Here is a 21883-nt window from a genome sequence, read left to right on the forward strand (position 1 = left end):
TCTCTAAAATTGGATATGGCTAAGGCCTATTATAGTCTCATGGGAAATTCCATACAAGATGGACAAATTTGGACAGGATAGACAAAATTCAATAGTGTGAGCAATTGTTGCTCTTCTGTCATTATTAACGCTGAACAAGCAGGCTTCTTTAAATCTGAGAGAGGAACAAGACAAGGGGATCCCATTTTGCTCTCTCTCTCTCTATTAACATGATGCAGCGTGTCTCTAGGGATTTGGAAGCATTATTTTTGGGGATACCTATGGGGGAAAATTCAAGTAAACTCATCTCAGCCTTGCTGATGACAAATTTTCTAATGGGCAGAAACCCCAACTCAAGAGAATTGTGAACTTCACATTAGGCCAAATGATCAACAATGATAAGAGTTCATTCTCCATATCACAGCACAACTTTCATAAACATAAAGATAATCTCATCCAAAGTCACTGGCTCCCAGCGTCAACAATTAGCATTTAGGTACCTGGAGTTCCTCTCTAAAGGGGCATAAAAACCAAAGTCACTGGCTCCCAGCATCAACAATTAGCAATTAGATACCTGGGGGTTCTTCTCTAAAGGGGTGTAAAAAATAATTCTTATCAATGTATTAATCCAGAAAGTGAGAAGCACACTACTTGGCTGGCAACGTAAGGTCTTTTCAGCTATGGTGGGTTGACATTACTCAAAAGCGTTCTACAGCCCAGGTCTATTCACCTTTTGCAGATATTAAAACCTCCTGCATGCATCCAACGCAGGTTAGAAAGGTTATCTAATGGCTTTATATGAGAGGACAATACAGATACTAAACATACACATTAGGCTTCTTGGAACAAGATGTGGTTTCCAGTAGAAGACAAGAGGCTAGGACTTGGCTATATCGAGGGCACAAGTCTCATTTTTTCATGGAAGCTATGGTGGAAGTTTCAAGCTCAGAGGTCCTTATGGGCAAACATAATGAAGGTGAAATATTGCCTAGACAAACCTCCCACTCTTAATTAGATAAAAGCAACCGAATCCCCTACTTGGGAGAGATCACTCAAAACTAGATTTTGGAAAGTTGGAACTGTTAACGGGGCCACAAACACTGGCAGCTAGGTTCCCTCAGTCCACTCATTCCTTCGCTACTGTCCACGAATACAAGAAGGGTGAAAACTGGGATTCAAAAATGTTGAGTGCAGTATTGCCCCATCCAACCATAAATGAAATACTAGGAATCCCCTTGAGCTGTCTGGATCTGGATCTGATCACATCTTCTGGACCTTAACCAATGATGGAAGTTTCAACAGCTTCACGTCGGGGATTAATTAGAACGAAAAGAAGCATGCAATCTTATTTTAAAATCTGGAGTAAATCAATCCCAACTAAAGTTCCATTCTTCATTTGGAAGTTGTGACATCAATGGCTTCTTGTAGATAAAATAATTAAGAGAATGAATGCACATTTGGCTTCCATGTGCCAATGCTGCAGAGGGGAGGAAATCACTGCTCATGTGCTTTTAAATGGTGCAGTGGCAGCAGAGTATGGGACCATTTTAACCAGATCCTTCAGAAACAACCCCTAACTTTAAGCATCCTATAAAAATATTCTAGTTCTGGAGATTTATTTGTCAATCTAGACCTGGCTATATCCAAACTATTATCCCCCTTCTAATATTTTGGTTTTATGGATCAAGAGAAACAATTCTAAGCATTTCGTTATTATAATGCAAGCCATGAGAGTGATCAAAAGAGTAGATCATCTGTTGACCCTCACGAGTTTAGCTGGATTCATATTTGGCCATCAAATCTAGAAGAATGGTATGCCATATGGAAAGCAATTAAATAAATAAATAATCCCAGAGGTTCGTACAATTTCGCTCAATAGTGGAAACCACAAATTAGGACCATGAAATTAAACATACAAGGAGGTCTAAAACATGGGATCCTTCCAGCAGCATGAGACGAATAGTTATTAGAAATCATGAAGGGAAGGTGCTTAAAGCCCTCAATGATCTTGGGAGTAGAATTAAGAGGGTACAAGTCTAACACTGTGTCGAGATCAGGGCTTTAAACGAGTTTGGGCAGAGGTTGATTCTTTAACATCCATAAAGATCCTTAATGAAAATGATGCAGGTCCTTAGCATATTCAGTACTTAATAGAAGAAATCAGTCACCAGAAAAAATAAAATGCAGTAACACATATCTTGAGGGGAGGAAACTCGATTGAAGATTCTTGCTAATAAGTAGATAGGGAGAAAACAATTATGATACTTTAACTAGGAGATCTATAAGGCCAAGTCATAGGGCTCATCAATTTGGATAAATTGGGATTGCCAAATGTAAGAGTTAGTTGATAGGTTTCTTTATGTTGATTGTATTTGTCTGTAAGATAGCAGAGTGTAAAATGCTATTTCCCCATCTCCTGACAATCACATTTTTGCAAAAATCCCTGTTGGTTTGCATCAGTGAAGGCTAGGAAAAGGAGAGAGACACTAGCATAGCTCGCCTCACTATGTGAAAAGGATAGCAACCAAAAGGGGCTATTCTTCCACTGTAAATGCCTTAGCAGATAATATGATTTATTGGAACTATGGTCTATTAGTTTTCAAGAACAAAAGTCAAACAAGAAATTTCCTTGCTTGTCCGATTTCTAACGAGTAAGGATGATCTATTGGTTTCATATACTATTAAGTAGTAATAGATATCATCTGCATCCAGAAGATTAGATGATTTACAAGAAGCTTGTCCAGTTTGGGAAGGGTTTTGATTGATCAGAAAGTATATTAAGAGCCATGTGAGATCAAAGTCTCGTACAAGTTTCGGATGACAGAATTATCTACTCTCTCTTCATCATTAAATTGAATTTTACCATCACAGACTCACAAGTCAGCATCCTCTGTCTACTATATATAGCTATATAGTATCAAGATACACCAATATATCACTAGCACCACAGCTTTCCTGATATTACCAATTAAAAGACTACAGCTAGGACTACAAACAAGCCAAGCCAAATACTGGGGAATTTTTCATGTTCAAGACCAAGTAAAATTAATATTCTGATGCTTAAGGCTGCCTAAGGAAAAAATCAAAAATTTCAAACTCTAGCTCATGCCTGGGAGAATATGACTGCTTTTAAGTTTCCCACCAAAATAATAAAAGACAAAAGTAAGATTAATGACATCTGTGAAATAATTAAATATGCTAATTTAATTAATATAATATTATAAAAATGAAAAGCTATCTAGCCAACTCTCACATTGACTCGACGAATCACTCACAGGCTGGCTCAGTCTTGACAAAGATTTGCCACTTCTTACTGTCGTATTTATGTTAATGCACTTTCCAATGATACGTAAACAAGGTATCTCTGGTCCTTTATAGAGAAGATATATAATAGATATTTGTAATCAATCATTTATCACTTGGAGGAGGAATAGTAGTATTTCATTGCTACAAGTATGGATTATTAGAGTCAAGCTCAACCTATTCCACACCGATACAAAGGGTGGAACTAATTTAAACTTTATATCTATGTCATGGGCTTCAACTGTGCGTTCTAAGTATAAATTTGGTCCATTAAAAAAAATAAACAGTATTAGCACCTTGGGCTTTTCTTCTTTCTTCTGCACTTTCTTCTGAGATTTTAAGTACTCATCCTTTGACATTCGCTCTCCTACAATAGCATGTAGTGAGTATATGCTGTATGTCTGAGTTCAACAACTAATGAAATGAGGAAAAGCCGATTTCTGACCTGTTACTTTGTTGCGATACACGGGTTCCGCATCTCGGCCACTCACAGTAGGATCCATCTCTCTATACCTAAATCCATGTACGTTTGAGAAATTAAAACTGGTAAGCATATGAAAGGGAAGAGGATGCACAAGATTCATATGTATAAATCAGAGAGAGAGAGGGTTTACATATTACCTCAACCAATCACTCTCTTTCTTTTTAGATATTTCTTCTTTGATATCTTGCCCACTAACTAAACCAGTCATTGGCTCCTCTGTCAAATGCAACGATCCTTTCCGCCTCTTCCTTGGAGGAGAAAGATCTGAAACCTGAGATGCAAAATCCGAAGCATCGTCCTCAAATTTGTGACTTGATTTTCTAGCAGAGACATCAGTGGAAATAAATGTATCCTTCTCGCCTTTCCTTGGAGGTGAAATATCTCCTATATACAATGCACATGAAACATCCCATTAAGTGAATACACGGGTTCAGAATGTGCAATATTTCTATTCAGATGGAGTGAGCTTACCAGTCCATTGCTTCCGTGGTGGGGACAAATCAGCGATATCTCCTTTCAACTTCAAAGCTTCAGAAAGGCGTTCTGGTGAAGGTGTATCATAGCGAGCTCTCCGGCCTCCAGAAGATTGTACTTTTATTTGAGGTTGAGAAGAAGGACTTTGATATCGCTTGTGGCGCTGCCGTGGTGGAGATAAATCTATATCTGCAGCAGTGGAAGGCTTTTGTTCATGTTTTGGTGATAAACTGGTGTTACGAGCCCTCCTTTTGCGAGGTGGGGAAATATCAGAATTTTGGTCATCAAGCTGGTAAATTTTACGATGTTGCCTCGGCGGAGATAAATCAGCATCTACTGCACTGAATTCCTTTCGCTCCAATTTTAGAGTGGTATTGTCGTATGCCCTGCTTTTGCGAGCTGGAGAACTGTCAGAATTCTGATCATCAGAACTCATGCGTATACGATTATCACCTACAGAAACCCAACCACTTCCATCCTCAGAAATGGCACCAAAAGGCCGTCTCATTCTAAGTTGCTCTAGTCTTTTCATATGTTTGATTTCAATATCCTCATCAACTTGTGGCTTCTCTTCATCTGCATAGACCTCAAGTTATTTAACAAATTGAGGTGTGATTCAAGAATGTATAAGTACTTTATACAATGAAAACTTTGTTTTTAAGTTACCTGTTGAATCTTCTTCTATTTCAAGGTCAACTGGCTTTTGCCAAACAGGATCTTCATCAACAACAACGACACCTTTGGCAGCAGGTTTAGGCCTTCTCTTCTTCTTCTTTTTCTTCTCTTCTTCGCTATTACAGGTATATTTCTTTAAGTATTCTTTCAACGAAGATGTAGCCATTTTAATCACAAGAAGTTCCTGCTCAGAACAGTTACAATCAGAAGGAGTCAAACACTTGAACTTGATATTCCAGCTCAACCAAATAAATGGCTTCTAAATCAGCCGCAAGAATCCCATTTAACATTACAAACAACTGCAGAAAACAAGGAAAAATAAATGCTATCAGCAAACAAGATTTACACGAATGACACCCAAGGCTCCAAGATTCCCATGGCCTGCGGAAACAGATAAAGTAAGGCATGACCTCCACTAGAGCAAGTGGAGCTTAAAGCCTTAAACCACTGAATTAAGTAGAACTCACATATGCGGGAAAGTTTTGGCTGGTTGTAAACCTCATACAGAATAAAATATATCTACCTACATATGTACTGCGCACATGAATAAAACATACATACATAGAAATGCCACAAGAGAAGGAAACAAAAAAATAAAAAAATAAAAATAATAATAATAATAATAATAATAATGAAATATGACACTCAAACCAATAATGTAATTCTGAAAAATATAAAAAAGTACACATAATAAACCATCTGGAAAAACCATAATGATCAATTGCATAAACTAAAGCTTCACTAGCATATCAACATAAAATAAATCAATAAAGTAGAAAATAATAAATATTAAACGAGAGTAACAAAAAATTAAAACCAGATTAATTAATTACTTAAGAACAAATATGTCCTAATGAAATTGGGGAAGATATTAGGTGCAATCGAAAACTCAACTATGTTTGTGAAGACAAACTAATGCTTACATGAAAATTAAGTCCGCGATGAATTAACAAAAAAAAAAATCCAACAATTCATCGGCAAACAATAGAAATAGAAGATATCCAGTTAAAAATCACACTTAATACAATTGGAGAAAATAAATCTTACCTGGTGCCGGATCGCAGAGTCAGAAATGGTGCGGGCAGATTTTTCTGTCGTGTCTCCACTAACCGTGATACGAAAAGCCCAATGGCCCGCCCACCGACGTCGAAAGGAAAAAATTCATTTTGTTGATTAAATATTAATTAGGGAGAATTGTAATCATGATCCCAAACCGTTCATTTTATCACATACCTCACCCAAATCTTTAATTGGTACTATCTGCAGTCCCAACCCTTTGAAATAGGTGCATCAGAAGGACAAACTAAGCCGTCAATTGCCACAATTTGTTTTTGACATTTATTTTTTCTATTTTGACTCACTTTAAAAGTACAAATTTGTAACTTTACAATTACAACATAAATATTTAAGATAAAATAGAAAAGCTTAAAAAATTATAAAAAGGGGAAAAGAAATAAAAAAAATATTTTATTCTTCATCTCACCTAACCCAAAACAAAAGCAGTGACTCCGCCACCCACCACTACCATAGCATCCACCGATATACTTTATTCGCCTTCAATGTATTAAATTCCCTTCACCTTGATTTGTACTAAAACTTTAATGTATTTACATTCGTCGCTAGAGCACCAACAAGCCTTAGAATCCTATCGACCAAATCCAATTCTTGATACATTTCTCTCTCTCTCTCTCTCTCTCTCTCTCTCTCTCTCTCTCTCTTATTTTTTTCAGCTTTTTAGTTCTTATTTTAATTACTTTATGTTATAATTGTAAATTACAGATTTTCCATTTTAAAATTACTCTAATTCGCCAAAAGTGTAAATTGTATTGGTCAATTGATGGTTGAACTAACAATTTCGTCAATATGTACTTTTGGTGCACCCATTTCAAAGGTTTGGGATTATGTGTGTCACAAACTAAAAATTTGGGTAATATCTGCAATAAATAAAAGATTTGAGACCATGGTTGTGTTTCTCCTTATTAATTATTGAATCAGCGTCATATCCCATTAGTTTTTCTTGACTATTGCAACATTGTAGTCTTACAACATGTTTAGGAGTGATTTTTTTTCACCTAAAAAATTGATTTTTTGACCATTATTTCACTATTTCAATCATCATATTTGACTTCTTCTCTCATAGGTGAACCTCACCTTCTTTTTTCTAACGGTCAAAAAATCAATTCTCAAAATCATTTCCAAATAGGCTCTTAATTTTTACTCATAGACAAAGAGTTTTTAATTCTCATTAAAATACACATAAATTTATTTATTCTTTATTTTCTTCACTTTTCTCTCTAATTTATAACACATTAATTATCAGCGCGAACTTGAATTTATCTTTTTTCTCTTTGCCTTAATGCAAGCAAAATAATAATAATAATAATAATAATAATAATAATAATAATAATAATAATTAGTTGCCATGCACAAAGAATTCTTTGTGAAATCTATTTTTTGCCATACAATTAGATTAGTGATCACGAACCAATTCTAGTGAATTTTATTGAACAAAATTTTTATTATAAAAAAATGACCATAATTGCATCTACCGAACTATTACCTTGGTGCAAATTCGGACAGAATTTTTTATGTTCGATTCTTTGCAGAATTTCAAGTTTTGTCAACAAAATTAAAATTCTAGATTTGTGAACTTTCAGTAGTATTTGCACCAATTGCTATATTTCACGAAAGTATGATTTATTCTTACAAAACTTTTATTTTTATTTTTTAGAAATCAGATATAGATTATCATTTATGAAGTTTTATATATCCATTAAATCTTTTAAAATAATGATTTTAAATTTTCTGAAGAAGTATATATTTATACTAAATTGACACTTAAAACAATATAGATGTATACATGGGCGGAGCCACATTGAGACGAGTGCGGGCATAGAAGTATATATTTATACTAAATTGACACTTAAAACAATATAGATGTATACATGGGAGGAGCCACATTGAGACGAGTGCGGGCATTTTAGGCCCAAATCATTTTTTTTTTTTTTTAGCAACAGGGGAGGTGGAATAAAAATATGTTTTACTTTACATAGGTTTTATTTTTAGGCCCAAACCCATGATTTTGTTTTATAGTTTTATGATCATTAAATTCATGACTAAAACACAATGTTCGACATGAGTTAAATTATGTCCGCACTCAGTGGCGGATCCAAAGAAAATTCAACACGGGCTAATACATATAAAAAAAATACTGCACATAAAAAAAAAATTTTACTTAAATTTTTTTTTTTTAATGGACATTTGGGCTGAAGGGGACGGGCTGGGCCGTGCATGCCCGCACTAAACACATTTTCTAGTTCCGTCCCTGAATGTATATATATACACATATACATTATACAAAGTCTCTTATAAGATAGAGGTCTTGCATTCAAATGCCGAGGAAAGTAACATAAAGTCGTGAGGGATAAAATGACACATGCTTTCTTAAATAGGATTGTATATAATTAGTTAACGGCTTAAGTTTAGAGGTTGACTCGTTACAAAATATATATGAGGTAAAATTATTTTTTTATTTCTCTTAATATGATGACCCTATTTTCAATATGTTTCCAAATAGAAGTACAAAAATGGATATATGAAAATAAATCATTAGTTGAAATTGCTTCTATGCATCCATTAATACTCTATTTATGCTTTTACTAAGTTTGGATGGAAGAATGCATAGCATTGCACGTTAGATGGTTGTTTTGATTAAATAGATGAATCATAGACATGTTTTTAATTTTTCCATTTTGCATTGTTGGGATTTAATCAATAAAAAATAGTTTGTGATAAAAAAAAATAAAACCCACACACACAAAAATAAAACCCACTTGATTCACAGCCTCCTCCTCCCTTCTATGACGCCTATTTTTGGGTTGGGCAACACGAGGGACATGTTCTTGCCTTTTCTCCAGTTGCCAAGTCGTTGGATGTAGGGGTTGTAGCCAACTTTGGGATGTTGCGGGCCTTTGAGGCTACTTGTGCCTCGATTTTGTAGGATTGATTCTATCAAATATACTACTGGACTTTCTGGCCTGATCTTTAGCTCATATTCTGGCGAAAAATTATCCTCCATTCTAAATAGTCGACCCGAAGCATAATTGGAGGAAAAATCCACTCATACTTCTCTTTCCATGGGGATGTTTCGCTAGCAGGCCTTTAAAGTTGGGCCATTTGGCTCTGCACTTCATCTTCTTGTGAATCTGGCTAAGGGGGCACATAAGGAGGAATTAGCTGTCCCCTTGGCCCTACATTCGTGTCAATAGCTCTTGCATGACCAAGTTCTGATTTGTAATGCACCTCATATTGCTACCATGGCAGCTATTTCTCTAGTAAGTTGAGCGGCCATTCGCCTACCCCACATCTGTGGTGATGGTGGGTCTGTGCTAGGGCTAGGGCTAGGGCTGCTGCTGCTGCTAGAGTTTCACTGGTGTTTTCCCTTACTCTCCTAGGGGGACATCACGATCATAACTCATCTTTTATTAACCTAAGAATGCTCAAATCTGTTCCAACTTTCTTGGCTTCTTCTTATTCTTTTCCAAGAACAAATCCTTTTTCGAGGGAGATGCCCAACTTTTAACAATAAGCTTTTTCCACGAGGGGTTTCACGGCTATGTTCTTATTTCTTACAGACGCGCTAATCTGTTAACCTCGTTTTTTGTAAGGACAACGTAAACAATAGATGTCGGGCCCACTTGCGTACACATGGGTAGATTACGACATGTGATCACAAGTTTCTGGCCGACAGTACTCTGAAAGCGTGAATATAAAGGAAATTCAACATCATGAATCAAATGTGTCCGGATTCTAGCGATAGACTCGTGAAACGATTGTATTACTATCAGTATTCTAAAAGGCATATTCGGTGGTGATGCATGGAGGACAAGCTACGGACTAGGCTAGTTTAGGTGAGACATGGACGTAAAAAAGCATGAAAATGCATTTTCATATTTTAATTTTTAATTAATCAAAAAATGGTTTAATAATTAAAAATAATACTTGCCAAACATCTAAAACAAACTATAGGAAATTCATACATTTTTTTAAAATTTTCAACAAAAAGATAAGTTCCAAATATAAATATTAAATAGTAAATAAATAGGAATTTTTGGGAGATTTCCTTTGTTTAAGGCCTTAAGTAACTATTTTGAATTTAAAATCGACGAAGTGAAGAAACCAACACTGAAGTTTTAACTTAGAAGAATTATAAAATTAAAAAAATTAAAATATAAAAAAATAATTATGCGCGCCTAAACTCGCATAACCACGCCTAGGCAAGCATTAACGGTCAACGATTGTTGTTGACCACTAATTAAGGTGATAAGCCACTTGACTTCGCATTTCCACCAGACATCGCGCATTGGTGATGCCTAGGCACAGCCAATGCAACCTTTTAGAACAGTGATTATGAAATAGCAAACACCTCGATCAAAAGCTAGATGACGTGAGTTTGTGGTTGTATAAACATGTAATTTACAAGAATGAAGAACAAGAGTAATTTGTAGTGTTAAGAGTTGCATTATCCTCTTCTTTGTTACATTAGAGGGAATATTTATAGTGTTACAAATGAAATTGTGATCCTTGGATGGAAGTACACATGACCTCATCTCTTTAATTTAAGTATCTAATCATATGCATCGATTTTGATCGCTAGCCTATGGTACACTCAATGCTTACATGGAGTCATCACTTTTGTTGACAAGACTTGATGTTTATACTCATTATTAGCATCCCAGCAATCATTCCTAAAAGATATCGTACCTAGATTTAGGATTTCCCTTGTGTGAGTGGGCACTAGGTGGAGGGTCTTCAGACTCTTTCAACGCTACGTGCCTCGAAACTCAGAACATCAGCAAGGCGGAGAGGATGGGCCTAGGACTCGTGCCTCTTAGCCTCATTGCTCATAAGTAAAGTTTCATTGAGGTGGTTTCAAAGCTGTGAATGGGTTGGATATCTTTGCCATGCAGATAAGGAGGCCTTCTAGCCTCGGTACTACGTGAGGTGAGGTACAACAATTTACATTATATTAATTAAATGTCCTTATACGATATACAAGAAGGCTTACCCAATGGTAATAGGTCAATGGCCTCCTCATGGAATAAGAGTACAGAATTATCTTGGATTAAATATTATTATTATCTTTATAGAAAGAAAGATAACCAAAAATGTGTGGGTTTAGAAATGTAAAAGCTGTGTTATTAGGAGCTCGTAACTGATTAAATTTTGAGGAGATTTTTTCTCTTGTATCCAAAGTTGATGAGGGTTTGATTTATGATAATGAATTAAAGTAGGAATTAGGAAATATTATGAACAAAATGATAAATTATGAATTATACTATAGATTGTTGAAGAGGCATAATTAAAACACGATTTAGAGTTAGCTATATTGGGTTGACATTTAGGAATTATGGTGTTATCATATGGTTGGGAAAATATTAATACTTAATGATTACATGAGTTTAATGTATATTGCTATTCAAAAGAGTTGAACTTGTCTTTAGTAGGACAAGTCCATGAGTTTCAAATCATTGTCAATAAAATAAAGGCCGTGAAGATTGATCTTTCAGAATTTTCAAGTTGGTACAATCATTGGGAAATTCCGCGAAATGGTTATAGGAAAAAATTCATTCACAATTCCCAAGATTATTCTTCGAAAGATATTCAAAAATATCTTTGAAATTGAGAAAGAGTCAAGGGCACAAGATGGAAATGAATATTCTAATGAAGGCACTTCCAAAGTCATGCCGTGGATAAACCAAACAAATACAACAATAATTCCAAGAAGAAAAAATCCACAAACGCCAACAAAGATAACAAAAACAAGAGGAAATTCAAAGTTCCTTGTTATGTGTGTGGCAAATCCAGACATGATGCTCGAGATTGCGAAAATCACAAACAACCAATGCAAGATGGTGAAGTAAACTCCGCTAACAACATAATTGCTACCATGAGCATTGTGAATTCGGTCAAACGAAATGTTCAAGGATGGTGATATGATATTTGTGCCACCATATATGTGTGCTATAATAGATCTATTTTCAAAATCTATCAAAAAATGTATGACAAACACATTAAAAAGGGAAATGAAGTTCAATCAAAGGTTGTTGGCAAATGAAGCATAGACTTACAATTCGCATCCTGCAAGATCACATTAATAAATGTATTGCATATACCTGATTTGAATATAAATTTTGTAAATGGTGATTTATTGGGAAAGCCAGGAATTAACATATAAGTCGGACAAACTTGTACTTTCCCGGAATGGTATACTTGTTAGAAAAAGGCTATTCTAGTGATTAAAGTGTTAGACTTTGTATTATTAACAATGATATCTATAAAACTACAAATTTTAATTCTGTTGTTGAGTCTATTTCTTTATGGCATGAGAAATTAGGACATGTTGCCTTTTCTACCTTAAAAAGAATGATTAAAACCGGAATGATTTTATGTGAAAATATAGAATATAATAAACGTGAATTGTGTGTTTAAGTCTAAAATGATTAAAAAATCTTTGCATAGTGTTTAAAGGACATCTAACTTGTTGGACTTAATTCATTCCAACATATGCGGATTAAATGGAATGTTAAATAGATGAGGTAATAGATATTTCATAACATTCATAGATGATCATTTTAGATTTTCCTATATCTACTTGATGAAGCATAAGGATAAAGCCTTTAACATGTTTAGGACATACAAAGCCAAAGTAGAAAGTAAATTAAATAGAAAAATTAAAATTCTTGGAAATGATAGGAGAAGCGAATATTTCTCCAGTGAATTTAATCTTTTTTTGTGAATAATATGGCATAATACATCAATGTAGTGCACCTAGAACACTCGAACAAAATGGTTTAGCTGAGAAAAAGAATATGACACTAGTTGAAATGATAAATATTTTGTTATTAAATGCTAAGTTGTCATCTAACTTATGGGGTGAAGCTTTATTAAATGTGTATCACATAGTTAATAGGATTCCTTTTAAAAGATTTAAGGCTTCTCAATGCGAATTATGGAAAGGGAGAAAACAAAACATTGGTTACTTCAAAGTGCGGGATGTCTTGCTTCTAGTAAAAAAATGGATCCTAAAATAACTAAGTCGCATACTAGAGGGATCAAATATGCTTTTGTAGGATATGCCCAAAATAGCAAGGCGTATCGTTTATTAGATTTGGAAACCAATGTCATTATTGAGTCTTGAGAAGTAGAGTTCTTTGACAATATGTTATCTTCAAATAATAACTCTTTAAGGGAACCTCAAGTGGAGATTCCTAATTCTACAAGATCACAAGTAGAAACACCTTCCAAGGATGTTGAAACAAGTGAGCTTCACAAAAGCAAAAGAGCTGAAAAGGAGAAACTTTTAGGATCAGATGAATTAAATTATCAAGTTATTTCTTTCTATTTAGTTGAGAAAAATGAGAAGTGTCATAAGAACTACTCCCTATGTTCTTCAAGTGGAAGCTGATCATTAAACATATCAAAAAGCAATGTCATCTAGAGATAATACATTTTGGAATGATACTGTAAATGATAAAATTGATTGAATAATGTCAAACAACACCTAGGAATTATTCGATTTGCAACCTGTTGTAGGTATTCAAGAAGAAGTACAATGCGGACGGTACTCTTAATACCTTTTGGCTATGTTAGTGACCAAAGGATATCGACAAAAGGGAGGAATAAATTACTTTGACACATATACCTCAGTTGCTCGAATAACATCAATTAAGATTATATTCATTTTAGCTTCAATCTATGATTTATATATACATCAAATAAATGTTAGAATAGCATTGTTAAATGGAATCTCGATGAGGAGGTTTATATGGAATAATCAGAATGATTTGTTCTACCCAAAAATGAGGATAAAGTATGCAAGTTAATAAAATTCTTATATGTATGAAAACAAGTACTTAAGAAATGGGCACAAAAGTTTGACTTAGCAATAATGTCCTTTGGATTTAAACATAATAGAGTTGATAAATGTTTATATTCAAAAGTCTAAGAATCTTGTTGTGCTAAATTATTTAGATGCGGATGACATGTTGATTGTGAACAATCAAATGCAAAGTATAAAAGAAACAATTTGGTTTCTATTTTCTAGATTTAAAATGAAAGATCTTAGTCAAGTAGATACCATACTAGGTGTCAAAGTCATCAAGACTAATGGAGGTTATATGTTGAGCCAATCACATTTTGTTGAGAACGTAATTAATAAGTTCAAACAAATGAACATTAAATATGCTAACACTCCATTTGATCCAAATTTAAAACTTGTAAAGAATTATGGAAGAGCTCTTGCACAACTTTTGAGTATACAACTGCTATCGAGAGTCTAATGTATGTTGTGCAATCTACAATACCTAACACATCACTTGCAATTAGTAAACTTAGTGTGTTTACTAGCAATTCAAGTGAAGAATATTAGAATGCTGACAAGAGAGTTTTTGGTTATTTGAAGAAAACCCAAGATCTAAGTCTTCAATATTCTAAATTTTTAGTAATCCTAGAAGGATTTATCGATACTAGTTGGATATTTAGTACAGATGAGAATAAATCAACCTCAGGTTGGATATTTACCATTAGAGAAGGACGGTCTCTTGGAAATCGAAAAAACAAATATGTATTACTCACTCAACTGTGGAATTCGAATTTGTTGCATTGGCTGAAACAAGAACCCAAAAAAAAAAAAACAAAAAAAAACTCTAAATAGTTTGGGATTTAATTTATGAAATTCCATTGGAAAAATTGAATAACTCTTCCATATTTGTCTTGTGTGATAGTCAAAATGAAGTGTATAATGGTAAGTCTAGACATATGAGTTTAAGAAATGATTATATGAGTAAACTAATCAATGATGGAATAATTTGACTCATTTATGTGAAGTCAAATGAGAATTTGGCCGGTCCATTCACTAAACCACTCATAAAGGAATTAGTACGAAGTACAATTAGTAGGATGGGATTAAAACTCCGTAATTAAATCCACCAATGATGGCAATCCTACCTAACTATATTAACAAGTATACTTAAGGTTGAAACAGTAACAATAAATCATTCGATAAGTGGATAGATTCAGCACTTATTTATTCCTTTAAACCCTATCTTAGGTTACAAGTGTTAGTTGTCATGAATACAAGGGTTCGGTTTTTTAATGCACTTATTTGTTCCTTTAAACTCTATCCTAGGTTAGAAATGTTAGTTGTCATGAATACAAGGGTCTAGTTTTTTTATCTCTTATTAAGCTCAAATCGATAGATCAAGTATCTCCAAAAGTGTCAAAGATACTGCAAGAACTTTACCCATATACACTTTGAGATGGTGCCGCCTCACTAGAAAGCTGGAGTTTCTCTCTTAAAGTTTATGAATAGAAGAAGCACAAGGCCATATAAGCACTAAACCAAATGGTGTGGAACTTGAAAATTATGATGCTTATGTGTGCAATTTCATCAATACCATCACAAAGAATAATAGTTTCAAAGATTTTATGCTACCTAGCTAGGATTTCAATAATTACTTTGTGACATTTATACTAAGGTTGGATTTGAATCAAAAGATGTCCATATTTTGTGCAAAGTACCATTAAACTCGAGTTTGTACTCATTTTATATACGAACAATTGGGGGATTGTTGGATATTGTTTAAAATTAATAATGAAGAGTAATTTTGAAAGTGATCGACCATAAGAAAAACAAGTGAAAACAAAATGAGAACAAAATATGGTGAAGACCGAAAAATGGCATTGTGGTCAACCAGCCTTGTGTTGTAATTACAGGGGCTAATTTAATGAACTGGTACAAAAATTCTAACCGTTTATGTTTGAATTTCCGGTGTCATTTTGAAGGGTTTCACACCATTTTGGCTTCATTTTTGCAACTTTTCATACATGGTGATTGTTCAAGAAATAATTCTTTCGATTTAAAACTACCGCAAGTGTACGGATCGTAACAAGTAATAAAGTGGATTTTTAAAAGTCTGAATATTGTCCCTCAGAGTCTTAACTGAATCTAATTGAATGAAAATATGGTCCAAATGCAAAAAACCCTAATTTCAATTAAAAACTTAAAAACCCTAATTTCTATTGAAAACCCTAATTTCGAAATTTCTCTAATTAAACGATTCAAACACTCAAGTAAATGAAATTATGCAAATTCAAAAGTTAATTTATGAAAATGAATCAAAATAAAGTCACTAGGATCACGAATCCCCAATTGAAGTTATGAAAATCCTAATTTCATAAAATCAATGACCCGATGGAAATTTGCCAATTCAATATTCCTAATTCTATCCAATATATTCTCTCGATATATATTAACCCTATTCTTGCACACCACCAGCCTATATCTCTATGGATGATGCAAATATACAAGAATGCACATGGTTTTATGAACAATTAAAGAATTACATAAAGCATAGGGGTATATCTCTATCCCCTATCGGACCTTATGTTGATTTACACCGTATCGAACCTATTCCACTTCTCTTGAATGTAAGAAATAAGTCATCAACACTCACACAATCATTGGCTACTAATTGCGGAAGAAAATCAATACATATAAACCGATCAAATTATCTAAACGAGTCTTTATATTAAATTCATGAAATATGGAATTAAAATAACAAACAATGGTTCATCGATCACCTAGTGAATTGAAAACCTAGCCTAGAATATTCATAATTATAGGAAAAAAAAGGAAATTAATAAATAGAAAGAATAGCGCCCGTATGAAAATTTCTTGAAATCTTGAATAAAGTCTTGAAAACCCGCTTGAATTCTTGTGGAATCGGCTTCAAGATCATGTTTCTTGCCTCCAAAAGTTATATTTTTCTTCTCCCTGGACATTCTACCCTATTTCTGATGAATTTTGACTTTTATATCATGTCCTCACGGAGCCCCGAAAGAGTTTCAATTAAAAACGCAAGTTCAGAATTTTCTTCGATTTTTATAGCCATGCGGCCACATGGTGTTAAACCATGCGACCGTATGGTTCAAGCAATCTAACTCAATGAAATTCCTGCAACCCTATGTGCGGCCACATGGCATAGTTCTATGGGGCCGCATGGTTGTAACTTTACAACATTGCTGTTTTGGTCCCTAAACTTCGTTTTCTCTTTTCTTGATCTCTTTTCTTTCTTTCTTTTGTTCCATCATCAAATATGGACTCTTAATTAATTTTTGGGTCAATCAATTCCTTGATCACTTGCTCGGCTCATCTTTTGATTAATTACAGTTTAGTCCTTTATCTTTCACTTTTCTTCAATTCAGTCCAATGTTACTTCTTTCTTCCTCCGATCATCTTGTATCGTCCTCAATTTCATACTTGGCATATTTTCATTCTCGTTCTACACTTTAGCTCAACTTTCCAATATTTGCACCTTAGGTCCCCGAACTATCGCTTTGTTTCGTTTTGATCCTTTTTCGACTCTTTTCTTCTGAATTCCATCTTTTCCATAGAAACACCTAGATTTCATGAATTTAATGAGATTAAGTCACAATTCAACTACTTTGTTCATATTTAAATCATGTTTGTGAGTTAAATAAGTGTGTAAAAACACACTTATCAAATCCCCCAAACTTAAACTATTGTTTGTCCTCAAACAATGTAGTGATTTAATACTAAATAAACATGGCCTAATAGCTTGCCGTGTCTCAAGATTGGACTTAGTAATAATAATAGAAATAATATCAAGGGTGCGAAAATTGAATCAACATTTACTCATCAAATGCAATACTCAACGTGTGTGTGTGAACTCATGCCAACATATCAAACTTATGATTAGTTTATTCCCGACCCATAGTGGTCAAATTTATCCTTACGTCACTCGAGAGATGCACAATCCCCAAATGTATTCTTTTCACACAATTTCTCCGGAGTGTATTCTAAGGTTAGGAGTTTAAACAATTCTAATCCTTACCCTCTCTTAGTTTGGATAGATTTTATCATTACAAGTTCACATATCAACAAATAGAGACTCTCCTTATTTTGATTGCTAATCAAGGTTATAGTTCTATCAACCAAATGTCCAACGAGGGCTTCTTTTTTTGTGTCATCTTCTCATTTGCTTTCTATATAACTCATGTAACGAGTTTTAGACGATGACTCCCAAACCAATTGGCTTTAGGGCACCAGGTTTTAAACCCTTACAGTCTTATTCACTCGAGTTATAAAGGCTCGATAAGATGACTTTTTATCAATTTCTCCCTTTTCTTGTTTTCTATATGACCCTTGTAACGAGTTTTAGGCCGATGATTCCCAAACCAGTTGATATTAGGACATCAGGTTTTAAACCCTTACAAACTTACTTTCTCGAGTCATAAAGGCTTTTTGAGAAAAGTGATAATTTTTCAATTTTTACTTTATGCCCCTTCTTTGTTTTTCTAGACATTTGACTTCCAAAACCATCCTCACTTAAAGCTTTCACCTATTTCTCACCTTCCGGGTTTAAACAATCCACACAGTATAATTTCATGCACAGAGCCCCCACTTATCTCCATGTTTCTCTACAATGGCTCAATCATCTCCAAACTATCTTAAAGTGGTATTACGAGTTAATGTTATAGAGGGTTATTCTAGGTTTCTCCTAATTTATTCTAAAATTCCAATCAATAACTTAACACGTGAAGCATGAGTGGTGTGCAAAAGAATGTCAAGCAATGCATAAACAAATATTAGCAAATTAAATCCTGCACTAAATCCACAGTTTCTAGCTTATACATGTCCAATAATCACTCATAACCGACAAGACTACCAAACCCACACAAGCATGCAAAAGGTTCATCAAAACTCACTCATCAAGCATGCATCATGCAAAAACTTGTCAAAATTAACGATGGATTGTCAAAATTCCTTATATGTTTGAAATTATTTGAAAACTTCTATTTTTTTTTTTAAATACCCATATAAGGAATTCTTTCTTAAAAATAATGTATAAATAAGCTTAAAATTTATGAAGCATTTTTTTTTTTTTTTACAAATTTTTGGAATTTAAACATTTCATCATCATTTCTTAATTTTTACTTTTTTGTCAAATAATATTTCATTTGTACAAAGTGTTCATGTGAATCAATCTACGTAAATGAAATGGATGTTTTATAAGTTATAAGTAATCATACCATTACTATTGTGTTTATTCAGTTTTTTTTTATCTTAAATATTAATTTTTTAGTTCATTGTGTTGGGTTGGGTTGAGTTTTAGATCATAACCCGATATTCAACCCAACCCAACTTCAAATTTAATTTTTCAACCCAACCTAATTTAACTTAAAAAATCCAACCCAAATTGATTGGTTTTAGTTTGGGTTGATCAAATTAAATGATTTGGGTTGGATTTTGTCCAACCCTAATGATAACCCACACCTTTTGTTTTATTTTTCCTTTTGGGCTTATGCCCAATTTATTAAAATCTTATTTAATTTTATAGAGAAATGAGATATTGTTTTAACTTTATCTCGTTTAATTAAATTGAAATTTTAAATAGTTGAGATAATATTTTGATTTTATCTCTATCTAATTAAATCTTAAATATAAATGAGATAATGTTATCCTTTATTTTTAATTCATTATCTCATCTCATTAATCTAAATGTAATTGAGATGATAAAATTTTATCACTTTAAAATTCAAAGTGGCATTGTATTCGAACTCTCAAAGCATAAATAGGTATAACATGTTTTGTTTTCAAGTGCATTCATTTTCCTTTGAGATACACACACAAAAACGAATATATTATATTCATTTATTAGCACGAGTTAAGGTTGAAGTTTCAAATACATTTTCAAAATTCTTTTCTCACTCCCACAAGATCCATGCAATTATATAAGGAATAATGATCATTGGCCAAGGTCAATGACAATGACAATGAAAATGATTGAGGTGACAAGATGGTGTGGCAGACAGTGATTGGATGTTTTGTCTGTGTGTGTGTGTTTTTTTCTCAAATTGTCCAATCATGCATTGACACGTATCATCTACGTCACTAAACCTATCATTGACCATGTCACTATAGCAAGATTGTTATATAAGTGCTTTTATGTAGAAATGAGTTTATATGTATACTTTATGTTTATGGAACATTGATTATGGATCGTTTATGTATCTTCTAAGATTTGGACCAAAGTATAATAGTGCTATGCATGAAAATTCCATATCACTTATTTTCAATATAGATTTTCATGCCTCCCTATGTACATCTGAAGTTCCTTAAATTTTGTACGTGATATTAACCCATGTACTTATATGATTATTGAGATTTTATCTTATAGTCCTTTTCTTTCCCTTCGGCAAGAATAAATGACAAGACTAATAATCATATAAGTACACACTTTGTAACCTCTCTTTAATCTCCGATGCATAACTAAGGCTTGCAGCTGATAATGGGATAGATATATACAAAGTGTGTAGTGAGGATGATCGTCAATCATTGGCAATGGGCTGAGCCGGCCTTAATCCCATGAGCTCGGCTCGTTGAAATTGGACAAGCTTGGCTCGGCCCACAAGCTCGTGGCTCGTACGAGCTCGTGGGTCGAGCCGAGCTTGGGCTCGTGGGCTCGTCTTTTTTTATTATTATTATTAAGTGTGAAAGTGTTAAAAATAAAAATAAAGTGTTAAAAAACTATGATTTCTTGACCATATAAAAAGTGTTAAAAAATAAAAAGTGTTAAAAAATAAAAATAATTTAACAAAAACAATTTTTTTATTTTTTTTAGTTATATCATATGATTCATATTGTAATACTTTTTATAAAGTATAAAATATTTATATAATGAAGACGAATTATTTTTTGAAATACATTTACAAAAAATATATATTTTTGATTTCTTTTTAAAATTAATAAAATGTAAACCCTCCTCCTTTATCCAGGTTTGGGACCGGCTACATCAATTTTAAGTAGGCGAAATTACACGAACAACTTGTTGTAACGTGTACAATTTTTTAAAGAAAATTAAATTTAACGATTAAAAAATAATGAAATTTTGATTAATATAATTAAATCAAATATCACTTACCTGACAATATGCAATTTCAGCGCATTTATCTTGTAGTCGAAAATGAGCGTCCTGTCAATCCTTCACGCACATTAACGCTTTCAAAATATCTTCTTTAAGTCGGCTCCTGACATCGGTCAAAACTCTTTTACCTTCACTAAAAGCAAACTCCGAAATAACAGTGCTTACAGAAGGTGTCAACAGATATTTCGCAATTGCAGAAACAATTGGCCAACATCTTTCATACTTTCGCCAAAATTCAATTACTTCTTCTAAACTTTTTTTAATTATTTTGTCTGTTGGCATATTATGATTGAAGTAATCAATTAATTCGGCAGGCATCGCATTTTTAGTTTCGACCGATGTTTGATGAGATGCAAATGTAGACGACATGGCACTAGATGAACACATTGCAGTTGCATCATATCTAAATGTATTAATGCCTTGAAATAAATTCATTATTTCCGCAGCATCTTCTTCAATTTCAGCAGAAAGAGTACGTGCAGCAGAGGGTACCCGACTAACATTCGCACCCATTCTTTCCGCATATAAATCATACATTCCACATAATATTTACTCTAAATTCTTATAAGTGATAGGTGTATCAAGTATTAAAACTTTATTGATTTGATCAATTACGTATTTAGTTCCCGAAATATTATATCGGGGGTCCATTGCGCATACTAAAGGAAATAACATAGGTAGTTCTTCCCAATATTTTTTAAACTTTAATTCCATAGCAATTAAAATTTCACTAAAAGCAGGATCATTTTTATATTTATGGAATGTTCTTGCAATTATATAAAGACGTTCAAGCACCATACAGCTTGTGGGATAATAAACGCCGAATAAAATCTTTGTGGTCTCATAAAAAGATGTCAAAAATCGTTAAACTTTCAAAGCTAAAATCCATTCGGATTCATTTAACATACCATTGTCATCACTTCTAACATGTCTATTATTATAAAATTCAGTTGTCAAA

At 33.5% G+C, this 21883-nt stretch overlaps 1 protein-coding gene across 2 annotated transcripts in view; it reads right to left on the reverse strand.

Moving 5' to 3' along the window:
* The window catches only part of LOC111385759 (BUD13 homolog), a 13328-nt gene extending 7255 nt beyond the window's left edge, over positions 1-6073 (reverse strand). Inside the window, exons 1-6 of one of the 2 annotated variants that reach the window (XM_023010174.1) lie at positions 5963-6073; positions 4907-5099; positions 4238-4816; positions 3904-4150; positions 3728-3795; positions 3579-3649 (exon numbers count right to left, since the gene is read on the reverse strand). In XM_023010174.1, the coding sequence (XP_022865942.1) occupies positions 3579-3649; positions 3728-3795; positions 3904-4150; positions 4238-4816; positions 4907-5081 (1140 nt within the window). In that variant the 5' untranslated portion in view covers positions 5082-5099; positions 5963-6073. Of the gene's footprint in view, positions 1-3578; positions 3650-3727; positions 3796-3903; positions 4151-4237; positions 4817-4906; positions 5215-5962 lie in introns of both variants that reach the window. The other variant, XM_023010175.1, reaches the window with a different exon arrangement.
* Positions 6074-21883: the final 15810 nt, after the last annotated feature.

The sequence above is a fragment of the Olea europaea genome, unplaced genomic scaffold (assembly GCF_002742605.1).
Source record: "Olea europaea var. sylvestris unplaced genomic scaffold, O_europaea_v1 scaffold327, whole genome shotgun sequence".
NCBI lineage: Eukaryota > Viridiplantae > Streptophyta > Magnoliopsida > Lamiales > Oleaceae > Olea > Olea europaea.